Source organism: Calonectris borealis, chromosome 6, assembly GCF_964195595.1.
Source record: "Calonectris borealis chromosome 6, bCalBor7.hap1.2, whole genome shotgun sequence".
NCBI lineage: Eukaryota > Metazoa > Chordata > Aves > Procellariiformes > Procellariidae > Calonectris > Calonectris borealis.
This window is the reverse complement of record NC_134317.1, coordinates 43,976,549-43,989,050: the sequence shown is the minus strand read 5'-3', so window position 1 is coordinate 43,989,050 and position 12,502 is coordinate 43,976,549. Positions and strand designations below refer to the sequence as shown.

The 12,502-nt window shown below is 52.7% G+C and overlaps 1 protein-coding gene across 3 annotated transcripts in view; it reads right to left on the bottom strand.

Moving 5' to 3' along the window:
- The window catches only part of PCBP3 (poly(rC) binding protein 3), a 58,094-nt gene that overhangs the window by 35,331 nt on the left and 10,261 nt on the right, over positions 1-12,502 (bottom strand). For 2 of the 3 annotated variants that reach the window (XM_075153996.1, XM_075153997.1), the window contains exons 3-4: positions 8,299-8,380; positions 7,090-7,199 (exon numbers count right to left, since the gene is read on the bottom strand). Coding sequence is in view for 1 of the 3 variants with exons in the window: in XM_075153995.1 (XP_075010096.1) it covers positions 7,095-7,160 (66 nt within the window). In the remaining 2 variants the exon portion in view is untranslated. The remainder of the gene's footprint in view (positions 1-7,089; positions 7,200-8,298; positions 8,381-12,502) is intronic. The other variant, XM_075153995.1, reaches the window with a different exon arrangement.

Genomic DNA, 12,502 nt, shown 5'->3' with positions numbered 1-12,502 from the left:
CACGCAGGCTGCTGCCCACCCTCATGCTGCAGGAACAGGGGCTCCATGCCAGAGGTGCCACCCTGCGCAGCACGTCCTGGGGCCAGGAAAGCATCCTCTGCTTCGCCAAAAGCAGAGATGTCGCTTCATTACAGGTCGGAGCCATGGCTGCAAGTGCTCTGCCGCTGGCAGGATCTGGCTCATCCCCATGCACCGGGCATGAGCCCCCCTGCTGCAGGAAGCCACGCTGGCCAGCAGCATGCCACCGGCAAGGTGCCTGCTCCCCTTTCCGCACAGCAAACGCCTGTTTCCCAAGTGGGTGTGTGACTTGGAGGAAAAAAAAATAGTCATCGCCTGAGAAAAGCGGTCCTGGGACCACCAGACCACGGAGGGTAAAAGCACCGTTGGTAGCTACCCAGAGGAGCATCCTGCAAGGTGGCGAGCATCTCCCTGTGCAGGCGCCCAGGGCCCCTCCGATGCCATCTCAGATCGGTGCTGGCCATTACGGAATCAGTTTGCTCAATCTGCTCTGCACAACCCGTGCCACCAATTCTGACAGCACTCGTATTTTCTGATCCTATGCACTAAAATCCCACAGCTTCTCTAATGCATTTTGAAGGCAGAATTTGCACCTATTGCAGTATGAACATTAAAAAAATGTTGAAACGACTTAAAGAGGTTTTTTTTCCCTTGGTTTTGATCAGTAGCCTTTTTTTCCCCACCCCAAAATGATCGGTTTTCTTCAGAAAAAAATGTCCTCTTAATTCAGCAAGATTAAAAGAACATTTTTTACAGCTATTTCTCAGGAAGAAAGAATTTCAAATTTGCTTTTGTATCTGAGAATACTAAATATGTTTATATAAATTAATCCATAAAAGAGGGGGGAAGTCTGAGATTAAGAGCTTCAGAAATATTACTGAATTATTTTGGAATTCTGTATTAAAAGCAAAACCCCAGATATGAGGAAAAACTGCCGTTTTTCAGGGTTTGGTTTCTGTATCAAAATGCAGGCTAGCATCTGTCTTTGCATCTGTCAAAACAAAAGTCAATCATTTTATGGAAACTTAAACACAACGCCCTTGATCCACTGTTTCTGGTTTATTTTTTAAGCCCGATGTGACTTCCGACTAATAAAATAAGATTTTCTAATATGGTTCACATTAAAATTACATTATCCCAGAAAACTTAGGTTACAAGAAAAATACATCTGAGAACATTTTCCCTTTATAATACGGAGATAATATTTCGGGATTGATTTCAACAGCATTTAAGTCCTCTATAAGCTTTGCAACTAATATTTCACTTTTCTACTCATAAAGCAATGGTGTAACCAAAGAAAATGCAACAGAAACGCGACGGTATCAGAAAGAATTTAGCCACCCTGAGTAAAATGGATATATGAAGGCAAACTGAAAAGAAAGCAAAGCGAGCCTCATAATAAAAGCTATTCCTCTCTTCAAATCAAATTTCCTCAGCACAAGGAAAAAAATTAATGGAAATAGAACCAAAAGGTAAAAATTACATCTAATAGGGTTGGCGGTTTTATTATGTTGCCAGACTAAGACGTGATTAACATCTATGTTATTTTAGTATCAGTTTCTTTAAGGCAATTTTATTTGTGCTATTCCCACTCCGAGTGCATACACAAACGACACTGTCCAAAGCCTGCACTGTAAATCACACAAATTAGGAATGGCTGAATATTCTGGTTAACGCAGAGATGGACGCTTCCCTACCCAGGGATACGATCTTTGGCATTAGCCGCAAGACACAGGTAAAACTAAATTTTAACTAAAATTCATCAAAATTTTATCAAAATAAAGCAGACGCTGTAACAGAGAACGACAATTTTGCAAAACAATTTTGCAAAAATATTTTGCAAAACAATTTGCAAAAATATTTTTGCAAATATTTTACAGGAGAGCCTTGAGGAGCAGCCGTTAACTGAAGCTAACCCCCTTGCTCGCGCACCTATTTCTTCCATAATCCCACCTCCCTCCGACACAGACTTAAATTTCCTCTACAAGAGGCTCACTTAAGACAGCTCTTAAGCGTCCAAAGCTCTTTTAGCCCATAGTGAAGCCCCAGACCCGACTCATTTAATGATTCTTCCTTGATTTTCATCGGTAGGAAAAGTTGCGGCAGGTGGTCTTCCACCAACACAACCTTTTAAATCTTCTTACCTTCCCCAAAGAGCCGCTTTAGTGCCGATTTGGCGTGAGGGGGGTCCGGACAGATGGCCAGTCTTTTCACGTTTGGAAAGGATGAAAAATGCTATGGGGGAAAAAAATCCCAGTGATTTTTTTCGCCGTACGGCACAGAAGGATCCGAACCTCATTGGCCCTGGGAGAGCCACCACGTGGCACAGGATGAAGAGCACGTGACCCATTTTCTCCCAAATCCCTTGGTTTGCTGGAAAGGGGGATGCAACCACTGCTGATGTTCTTGTCATTTCAGTGGGCTTTGATTTTTTTTAATTTTTTTTAAAGGCCACTGAGCAAATCAGGTTGCCTCGAGGCAATGAGGGCGAACCAGCCAACGCTTTCAACACGAAGGAGAAAGGAGCTCGTGTATGAGACGAGCACCGGGGCGCTGCCCGTGTGCACAGGGAAATTTGGAGATGCTTTACCAGGGTACCGGCAGAACGGTGCCTGCCCACCCGCTCCGGGGACAGAGCCTCCGGGAGGGAGAGGAGGGCGTACAGCAAAACACATTTGGCTGCTGGTGATGGGCTGTGCTAAACCATCCATCTCAGAGGCAGGCAGCAGCAGAGGGAAGGACCAGGCTGAAGCCCTGACTGCAGACCCCAGAGCTCAGCTGGCTCCCTGAGCCTCAGAGGACAGGGATGTGTTACAACTGCTCCATCACTAAGAAAAATTATGTCATGCCCCCGCATTGCTCCTGACTCCACTTCGGCTGATCCCGTTCTCCGCTGCCCTCCCAGCTAATGCACGGCGGTTGCACCAACCAACGGCCCCAAGAGACAACAAGTCTCCGGCTTTGAAGGCAGAGAGTCCGCTGAAACAGCTTTCTTGGAGGAAGGACCAAGTGCAGTGGAGGGAGCGTGGCACGCTCCGGGTGGGCATTGCCTGCTCCTACCACCGCATCGCCACGCCAAGCTCAAAGGGCATTTCAAAGTGTCCCCCCCCAAATACTCGCCAAACCTAAAACGCAGCACAATTCTGGGGATGTTCTGCCCCAGAAGGGTCCCCGAGGCCCTGTGGAGCAAGGCAAGACAATCTGACTTTGATGCTGGGGATCGCTCCTTGCCCCAGCTCTGTAATTCCCAGGGGACAGCAGCTCTGAGCCACCACATCCCAGCCAGCCATGGTCCACAGGCCAAGCAGCCTTCCCTCAGTAACCACAGGTGTCAGGACATCAGTGTCAGGACACTCAGTTTGGGGAAGGGAAAAGGAATTTTTGGAGCCCAAGATATCCTCTTGTTTTTCCCATCAAAGCTCAAGCCCATAGGTCACGCCAGTCAGAGCTGCATTTTTCTGGCAACCTGAGTCTGCACCTGACAAATCCCTTGGCTGTGCCATCTTGTCGTGCCAGCGATACGCCTCTTCATCACCCCTGCCAATGGAAAGCCCCAGGTGAATCTACCTCTGGCATCTGCCCTTGAATTTCAGTGATGTTACTTCTGCAGAGCAGCTGTCCCCAGCCATCCCATCATCCAAAGGCTCGAGCCCTTCTTATCTAAAGGTAACACCTAAGGCTCCTGGAAGAACCAGCTGAGCCTGGGCTTCGGTGAGAAAGCATAGCTCTGGCCACCTCCATGCCTTTTTGGCATGACCACCACGTCCTGACCTGGCACTCAGCCTGGCTGCTGGTTCTGCGTCACGGCTGTTCCCCCGCACATGCCTCTGCACGGGGACGGGGGGCATCAGGAGGAGCACAGTCCCTATTTCCAGGTCCTTCCCGGGGCCGGACTGTCTCGCCATGCTGTTATCAAAGACAGAAGTACAGCCATAAAACAGTCCAAATGGTGTAGAGAAGTGCAGGGTTTCACCTGAAATCCTCTCTTGCTCGGAGGGTCACACTTGTCCAGCCACCAGCCAGATGATGGGGCATTTTATTCCAACAAATACAAGCCGAGGAGAAACTTGCCATACTCAAATGCAAACCACGGACACAGCCAAAAGCGCTCGGCTCGCTGCTTTCCCCTTTTGCGTTTTGCGATGGCCAACGTGCAAAGGGAGAGAAGAAACCCCCCCACCTTCCAGCCCCGCAGCTCCCCGTTCACAGCCCCCTCATCCTTCCCCAGCCGTGCCCAGCTAAATCTGGTTCCCGGGTAATCTTCTGAATAATTACATAATAGAGAGGCAGGCGGAGAAATAATTTTAGGCCACTCTGCCGATAGAAAGCAAGCTGGATTAAAAGATCAGAACAAGCAATACTTAGATTAAAATGGTTTGTTATTTTCAGCTGCGGGAAATCTGTGGCTAAAGCACGGAAGATGCTGAGGGAAGGCGCATCATCTATTTTTCCCCAAAAAAGAGCTTTCTATGTATTTAGATTTCTATTAATTTCTATATATTAGCCAAGGCAATTTCTAGGTTTCCAACCTACGCTCAGGTTTTGTTTCCCAACGGGTCAAAGAAATACAATTTGCCAGTTTGTATGGCATTTTATCTAAAGACTTAACAGCAGCACGGAGATGCTTCAAGTTACATTTTGCTCTGCAAGTTGAGTCCTAATTAAACCCCATCAACGCACCGCTGCTTGTTAAGACATCAGACCCCTCGAGTCAGGAGAATCGGCGTGTGGCTCGCCAGACAACTTCGTTACCTACGAGGAACGTGCCTCCTGGCACACAGCATGGGTTTTATCGGTACCAACGCATTTAGCATGTACCTCCCCACACCCCCAAGCTAATGGCAGGCAGATGCCAGGCTTACCGGTGGCGGAGAGGCAGCCGCAGCTGGGAGAAGCCCATCAGACAGTGGGGCAGCTCTCTGCAGGCGCCTATATGGCATCCCCCTGGCCCCCAGCAAGGTCGGCGGCACGGGGTGCCATGCCGGACCCTGCTCTGACAGATCGCTTTGGAAAGGCGTGAAGGGGAGGCAGGAAAAAAGTGGTGAGAAAGGGACCCGACGCTGGGGGCTGAGCTCTCCGCAGGGCATGGCGCTCATCAGCCGCATCCCGGATCGATGCCGCTAGCTTTGCTCAGTCACCTTCAAGTTCAGATTAAGCAGAAGGGTCAAATGGGGAAATCATTTGCTGCTGGCGGGCATGTCCCCCTCACCACCCCGCAGCCTCACGTCGCACCGTGGCCAGCTTTTCCCCTTGCCAGCATGGACACTTCCCACCCGAGCACCCTGCTTGCCCCGCAGCATCTCCAGCCCCCAGCATCAGCAGTGACCCTTGTCGCATTGCCTGGATGCGAGATGGAGCAGCAGCAGTTTCCCAGTACCAGGTGGTCTCCAAAACCAGAGTCCTCTTCCAGGTGTTCCTCGGACCTGTAGTTTTTCTATAAAATAGTCATGGTACTACACGTGCAGGATCAGCTCTGAGTTCAAAGGATGAAATCCCATGGGGCAAGAGGTCCAAGACACAGCCTTGAAGGGGGCTTAGCATTTAAAATGAAAACCACACCTTGCTTTGCATTTTGAGCCAGAAGCTGCTGGCTTGCACAGAGCTGGGCGCGAGGCTCCTCTCCTGCCTGCGGATGTGGGAGAGGAGCCAGGGCGCAGGCCTGGGAGAAGAGATGGGACATTGGACAGGGAGCGTGGGAAGGCAGAAAAATGAGGTCGGAGACCTTCCTGGAGGGAGGTGGGAGCATGTTGTGATGTTCATCCAAATGATGCTTTAATAACCACTTATTGCATAAAAGTGTCTTTACTAAAGCCAGAGAATAAAACGCACTTGCTGGACAGATTGGGGTTATGAGTGCTTGTGGGAGGACAGTTTGGGGACTTGGTCCCAGGCTGAACACTCAGTCCCCCCAGCAAGGCCATGCTCCGGTTTTCCTGGAGTTGGCTGTGGGGAGCCCTTCCCCAAGACCTGCCATGCTCAGGGATGCCAGCAAGTGGGGAAGAGGCAGAGCCCTCCTGGGATGCACTCTCAAGTGCATCCTTCCTTCAGCTCGTGGCATCCAAGCTACCAGCAGGAAAGCCAAAGCCGCCCTCCGTCCCTGCAAAAACCCCTCTATAGATGGATGTGTTTGTAAGAGGTAGCCCATAGCACACAGGAGCTGCAGACGGTGACAGCAGAGACCTCAGATGATGCAAGCTCAAGACTAGGCACAACTGATACCCACCACATCGCCAGTGACCTTGGACGAGCCTCCTCACAGGTTTTTGGGCAAGTTCTACCCTTGCTGCCCCTTACTGGGTCACCTGCGGCTCCTCTGAGAAACCCTCCATCCCCTTATCCAAAATGCACCATCTCGTCGCAGGTATAGTGTTGCTCTGGCCAGCCTCTCCCAGGGTTTTAGGTGCAGAAAACAAGGATTAGCAACACTTTTAAAAGGAAAGGGAGAGAAGACAGGTGGGTTTGTCTGTCGCTACAACGTTTCTGCTTTATGGAACTGTCTTCTCACTCGGAGACGCGTGTCCTCCTCTTTGCTAATGGAAAATGTTGCCCCGCCGTCCATTTGCGACAGTCAATGCCTGGGACAACACGATGGCCCCAGGCCAAAGCAGATCTATTTTAGTAACAAAAGCAGAGTGGCTGATGAAAATGACCCCGTCTATGCACTTCCCAGCTTAGCTCTTTAGCTGGTTTTAATGGACCCCTGCGACGGACGTGGCAGAAAGCGGGTGGCCGAGTGCAAGGAGGGCAGAGGCGGCAGGACAGGAGACCTGCACGGATGCAGGACCGCGCCGGCCCCTTCGCAGAGAGAAGGGGCAAAACCAGCAGCAAAACACACCTCTCATAGAAGCCCTGTTAGTAGGATTGCACTGTGCAGGGACCAAAAACCCCTTCCCTTTTTTGCCCACGCTGCAGCATTGCCCCTTATGTGGAGCCAGATGCCTGCGGTGCAGCAGTACCTCTGTCTGCAGAGCCCAACCACGTCCTCCCTGCAGGCGTTTTATACCCTAAGGGAGACCGAGGTGCAGCTGCAAAGACCCCCCAGGATTTGGAAAGGGACTGAGCTCGCCTTACCTTACCCTGCAGGCTGGCCTTGAGCTCCAGAGCGATTCCTCGGAGGGTCCGGTTGCACCAGAAAAGGGCATACTGAGCACAGGGTGGAAACTGGGGTCCGTGGCACGAGCCTGCAGACCAGGACAGGGCAGAGGTTAGGCACAGCGTGGAGGAAGGACACCCGATGGCTGCTTACCATCCAGGAAAAGTGAATTTCAGAAATAAAACAAGGATTGGGTTGAGGGGGACAAAACGATGAGGAGAATCACCTCCAGGTTGTTTAAGGGGCAGGCAGCAAAGCCCTGTCTATACTTCTCTCTACATTCAGAGCAGGTTTGGGCAGGTCCCACCCCAGTATCTACTGATCAAGGGAAGTCATCCAAAGAGCCAGGCTGTGGAGGAGAGGGTCCCTGGGACATGACCCCAGCAAGACTCCCCAGGTGACCACAGCCCAGAGGTCCGGCTGCAGGAACTGCCCCCACAGGGGGAGAACGAGCCTGGGGTCTCCTTCATCCAGAAATCACACCACCACAGCAATGGAAATAACCCTGCACGTTTCTGTGACATGGGCGCGGGGTTATTTTTATTGCTTTATTTTTGCTGCTGCTCCCAATAAGTTAACTGGGGCATGCATTACCCGTCAATAAAATCAATCGAGCAGCCTGGGCGGTTAATGAGCTGAGTGCCAGAGGGCAGAAAAACCTCTCCATCACCCAAAGTATTCTTCGGGCAATGGGATGGGCAAGCTGCAGGCCCCACTCGTTGCTCCGACTTAGCGGTGCTCTTAATGTGCCGGGGCAGCTTGTGTGTTATAAGGGGAAACCTTCCTCTTCCCGGTGACTCAACAGCCACTGCGTTCGTCCCCAGCATGAGGGGCTGATGCCGCTGCCGTGGGAAGGAGCCCATGGGACCCCTGAGGTCAGTCTTCAGTCCCACCTGCTGCTCACAGCAGTGTCAGCACTAAGATCAGACCAGGTTGCCCAGGGCTTTATCCCTTTGGGGCTTGAAAACCTCCCAGGATGGAGACTACACAGCCTCTCTCAGCGACCAAGTATCCTCAGAATTAATGTTTTCCCCCCCCCCCCATATCTTATATGTCTCTCTGAACAGCAGCCATGTTCTCCAAGGCAGCGACTGCATCCCCAGCTGGTGTCGCCAGCAAGCAGGACAGGTCCCAAACAAATTGCCAAAAAAAATTGGAAAGTATGTAAAACCCAAACTGCGACTCACCGTTGGAGGAGCAGCGGGGGCAGGTCGGGAAGGCTGTGGGGCAGAGGGCTGGGGGTCAGCAGTGGAGGCGGCAGGGGAGGACCTGGAAGGCAGCACGACATCTCAGCACCCTGGGGTGCCCGGCCAGCCCCCCCACCCGAGAACGCACAAGAGCATCCTCCCAGCACCACCACCGTGACCAAGGGCAACCCGGGGGATGGGGAAGCATATGGGTAAAACAGCCCCGAGCAGAGGAATCCTTGGTAATTTTTTTATGGTGATTAGCACAAACTTCTGGTCACGGATTCCAGTATTGAGAAACAGAAGGAAAATCCCCAACCGCAGCACCAGCTTCACCAAAATACGTGTGAACGAGGGGGCTCAGACAAGGATTCAGGATGCTGGAAGGACAAGGGGTTGCAAGGATACTCCCTGTCCTGCTCCCCAGCGCCGGTGCAGGTGCAAGGCCCTCCGTCCCAGCCCTGCGGGCGCATCCTGCCTCCCCGCTGCCCACGCAGACGCAGAGCAGCGACCCACAGCAACGCAGCCCGCGAATTCATGGGGAAAGAAACTTTTATTTGTCTTTCAGGTCATCAGTTTGAGTTTATCCCAAGACAAGGCTTAGCATTCAGGAAATGCGTCATTAAAGAATTTGTCAGCAGTTTTCTTAATCAAATATTGGTCCATCTCCCAGCAGCCCTGCTTCTTGTTATGTTACAACCCTTCCACCCTCACACTAACATGCTGCACGGTAAGATCCCAACCACGACCCCGTGGTCTTGCACCATGTGCACACCCATGCACCGAAACTCCTGCTTCCAGCACAGCTTTTTCCTCTAAAGGTTTGGTGCAGATAGAATTGTAAGCCAGTCTCAGAAACTGCTATTTCTTTGTCTTGCAGTCCCCTGAGATGCACAAGAGCAGGTGAGTCAAACCGCACACTTGTCTAGCCACCTAACTCCTGTTTTCTGCAATTAAGGTGCAGGTCACCTCCAGGTACGGACACGCCTGCCTTTCCCAGAGGACTGGTGCCATGCTGGGGGCAAACCTCAGTTCCAGCATGGGAACAAGTGCACCTTCTGCCTCCAAGCAGAAACCTCAGCACTGCAAAGCACGTCTTGACCATGGCTGCTTTAAGCACCCCCCAACACCTCCTGCAGGGCTGTTTCCAGAAGACCTCTGCCAGGCGCAGCCGTCCAGCGGCACCACACCAGTCGAACAGGCACTGGCTGTGGCAGCTGCCTGTGTCCCCACATCACACAACAGTGGCATCTTGCTCATCAGTGACCAATGCAGGCAGTCAGGAGTGGTCTTAAAACGCAGCACCACAAGCTTGTGGACAAGCAACTTTTTGGTCTGCTGGTAGACTATCATCCTTACCATCATCTCCCAGATCCTCTCTCCAGCATGGCTAAAGCCCCTACACCTTGCGTTTGCTCTGGCAGTACAAACAGAGGAGTCAATTGTTTTTTTTGCTGGTTATTTCTCTCTGGTGAAAAACGCATTGGTGCCGTGAGAAAGATGCCAGCAAGCTTATCATGCCAAAAGCTTTCTATCCCCTGATCCATGGTAGTGTAGAGCATGGCTCCATCCCTGCCTGGCCAGCTTGCCCACTAGCTCTCATGGACTAGGTCCCATTAGCAAATTTAGTCAGCAATGTTCACGAGGGGTCACCCAGGATGCTGAAGGAGTCATTTGTGAAAAGCAGAGCAGCAGAGGTGTCCACATCCCAGCAAAATCACACCTACTGCTCCCAGATAAAAGCACCTGAGGATGTAATGAATTCCAATGCACTGACGTGGCCAATCCCCCCAAAAGTCAGTCTTTGTAGACTATGACATTTCAACATCCTTAACTCATCCCAGAGAGGCACCAAGCACCCTGAGCAGCGCGGACCCCACGCAGGACAGCACTCCCCAGGAGCTCGGCAGCACCCTCAGCTTGACGCCACCCGTGCATGCTGGAGGACTCGGCCACTTTGTTCCAGCGGGCTCAAATTTTCACAACATTTCTTCTTGAGTGGGTAAGGGGGAATCCCGGATATGTGGCCAACGTTCTCTGAAGAGGGTTTGACCACGTGGCATGAATAGGATGCAAAGGTGAACGAACTGTGTGCAGCTCCGGGTTCCTGCCCAGCCTCGGCGGTGAGCTGACGGGTACTTCCATGTGTGAGCAAGTCTGTGCCCGGTCCCGAGAGGCTGTGACAACTCCTCTGCTTTCACTCAGGCTGAGCAAGCTGGTAAGTACTGTTATTGAGGACATCTGCAGGCATCCAAAGCGGCACCTAGGCATGGCGGCTGCCCCTGGCACTGCCTTGGTGGGTGTCTGGAGCACCACAGCTCACGTTGCCCTGCTGCCCAGTCCAACTCAGCAGATCACACCGGGAATCATTTTTAAGGGTCCCTCAAAGCAAAGCTTCCTCAGGCAAAACCAAATTTTCATCAGGCCTGCCCAGAGACTCCCCATCTCTGCACCTACTCTGGGCTGGAGATGCAAAAGCAGCCCCCTCAGGACCCTGGCACGCTGCCCTATCCCGCCATTCCAAATACCAGCAGGTCCTCCTGTATCCCCTACTACATACCGCTCCCCCCCCCCCCAAAAAAAAAAGCCTGCTCCAAAACCCAGCCTGCCTCTCCTGCAAACTCAGCCAGCCAAGCTGGACTTCAGCTTCCCCTCACCTGCACGTACTTGGCTGTTTGTGCCCATAGGGCATCTTGCTTGGCCCTGTGTTTGGGACCATGGGGCACCTGTGTGGGGTCCAAGGTTTGCAGAGAGCATGAAGAGCTTGCAGATGTCCTCTTGCTTTGCTGCAATCCCCCAGGGAAAACTCAAGCTCTGGGAAAACATTCTGTGCGGCTGTTGAGAGATGCACTGGATGGGATGGGATGGGATAGGATGGGATGGGGATGTTCTCCCACCGTATCACCAAATCCCTGAGCTACAGTACACTTTATAGACGGGAACCTCAGCAAGATGGCTCTGTCTTCATTTCCCCCCCAGGCTGCTGGCCCTCTTCGTGTCGGAGGGGACCCCGCTCACATCCAGTCCCTGCGCTGCTGGGATCCACTTTGTTCTGCTGCTTGGGGTTTTCGGTGCTGCTGTTCATCGCGTAGGGGAGAGAACGATCCTCCCCTGACCTGTGTTCTCATCATCCGCCTTACTGGGTGTTTTACGCAGACAGAGGCAATGATTTTAATGTCCCAGTGAACAAGCTGTCGGGACACATCAGCCTCAAAGGGCAGGCTTCAGCGATGGCTTCTCCTCCCAGGCGCTGCCCGGACAAGGAAAACCAATTCCAGCTCTGCGCACACACGCACACACGCCATGCGTGTGCCACCGGTGCCCGTTATTTTCCAGCCTTTTAACAAAACATCCGTCAATACCTCACTCCTCAAGAGGGGGAGGCGGTGAGCCCAAGGTAGGGGGGCCGTTGGCGAGCCGCCGCCGGGACGGCACGGCCGCCAGCCAGGCAGAGCGGGCAGTCCCGCAGGCAGGAGCCGGCATGACGTGATGGGACCTGAGCGCTCTGAAGCCGTCAAGAGTCTCGGCAGAGATGAGCTGAGAAAAGCCATGAGCGGAGCTGACATCTGCCCCCTGGGCGGGTACCTAATGAGCGGAGACATTGTCCATTTGGGGAGACAAGGTAAAGTTAAAAGATTTCCGAGCTGACACCTGGCAGCCTCCATCAGTATTCCTGGCGAAACAGCAAGGGAAGGAGAACGGAGACGGGGGGCCAAAACCGGTCCCCCCCCAGGCTCTGCAGCTGTGGATGGGCGGGATGGGGATGGTGCTGGCACCTCAGCATCTCGTCTCTGCTGCCCGGAGCTCCCCTCTATGTGATTTTCTGCCACGTTAGAAGAGAAACCAGTGCTTTCTGAGAGCTGCCCCACCGGGAACATCCCTGGGGGGGGGCCTGGCGGGGTCCCATGCGGCCCCATGTCTGCCAAAAAGGCAGTGGCATGGAGAGAGCACATTCCTGGGTCCAGCAGCATGCCAGACCTGCTCTTGGCTGAAATCTGGGCATGGCTCCCATGTCCCGTGGTCCCCACAGCCTGGGAGCTGGACAGCACTCGGCAAAGCCCTGGCCGTTAGCATCACCCGGCAGCCCCCCCTGTTGCTTCCACAAACCTAGTTCAGTCAGTCCCTATAAATCCAGTGTCTGTAAGCCCACTTGTCATCAGCTCTTCCCTAACTTACCTCCAGCCACTTTGCTACCCACCACCTT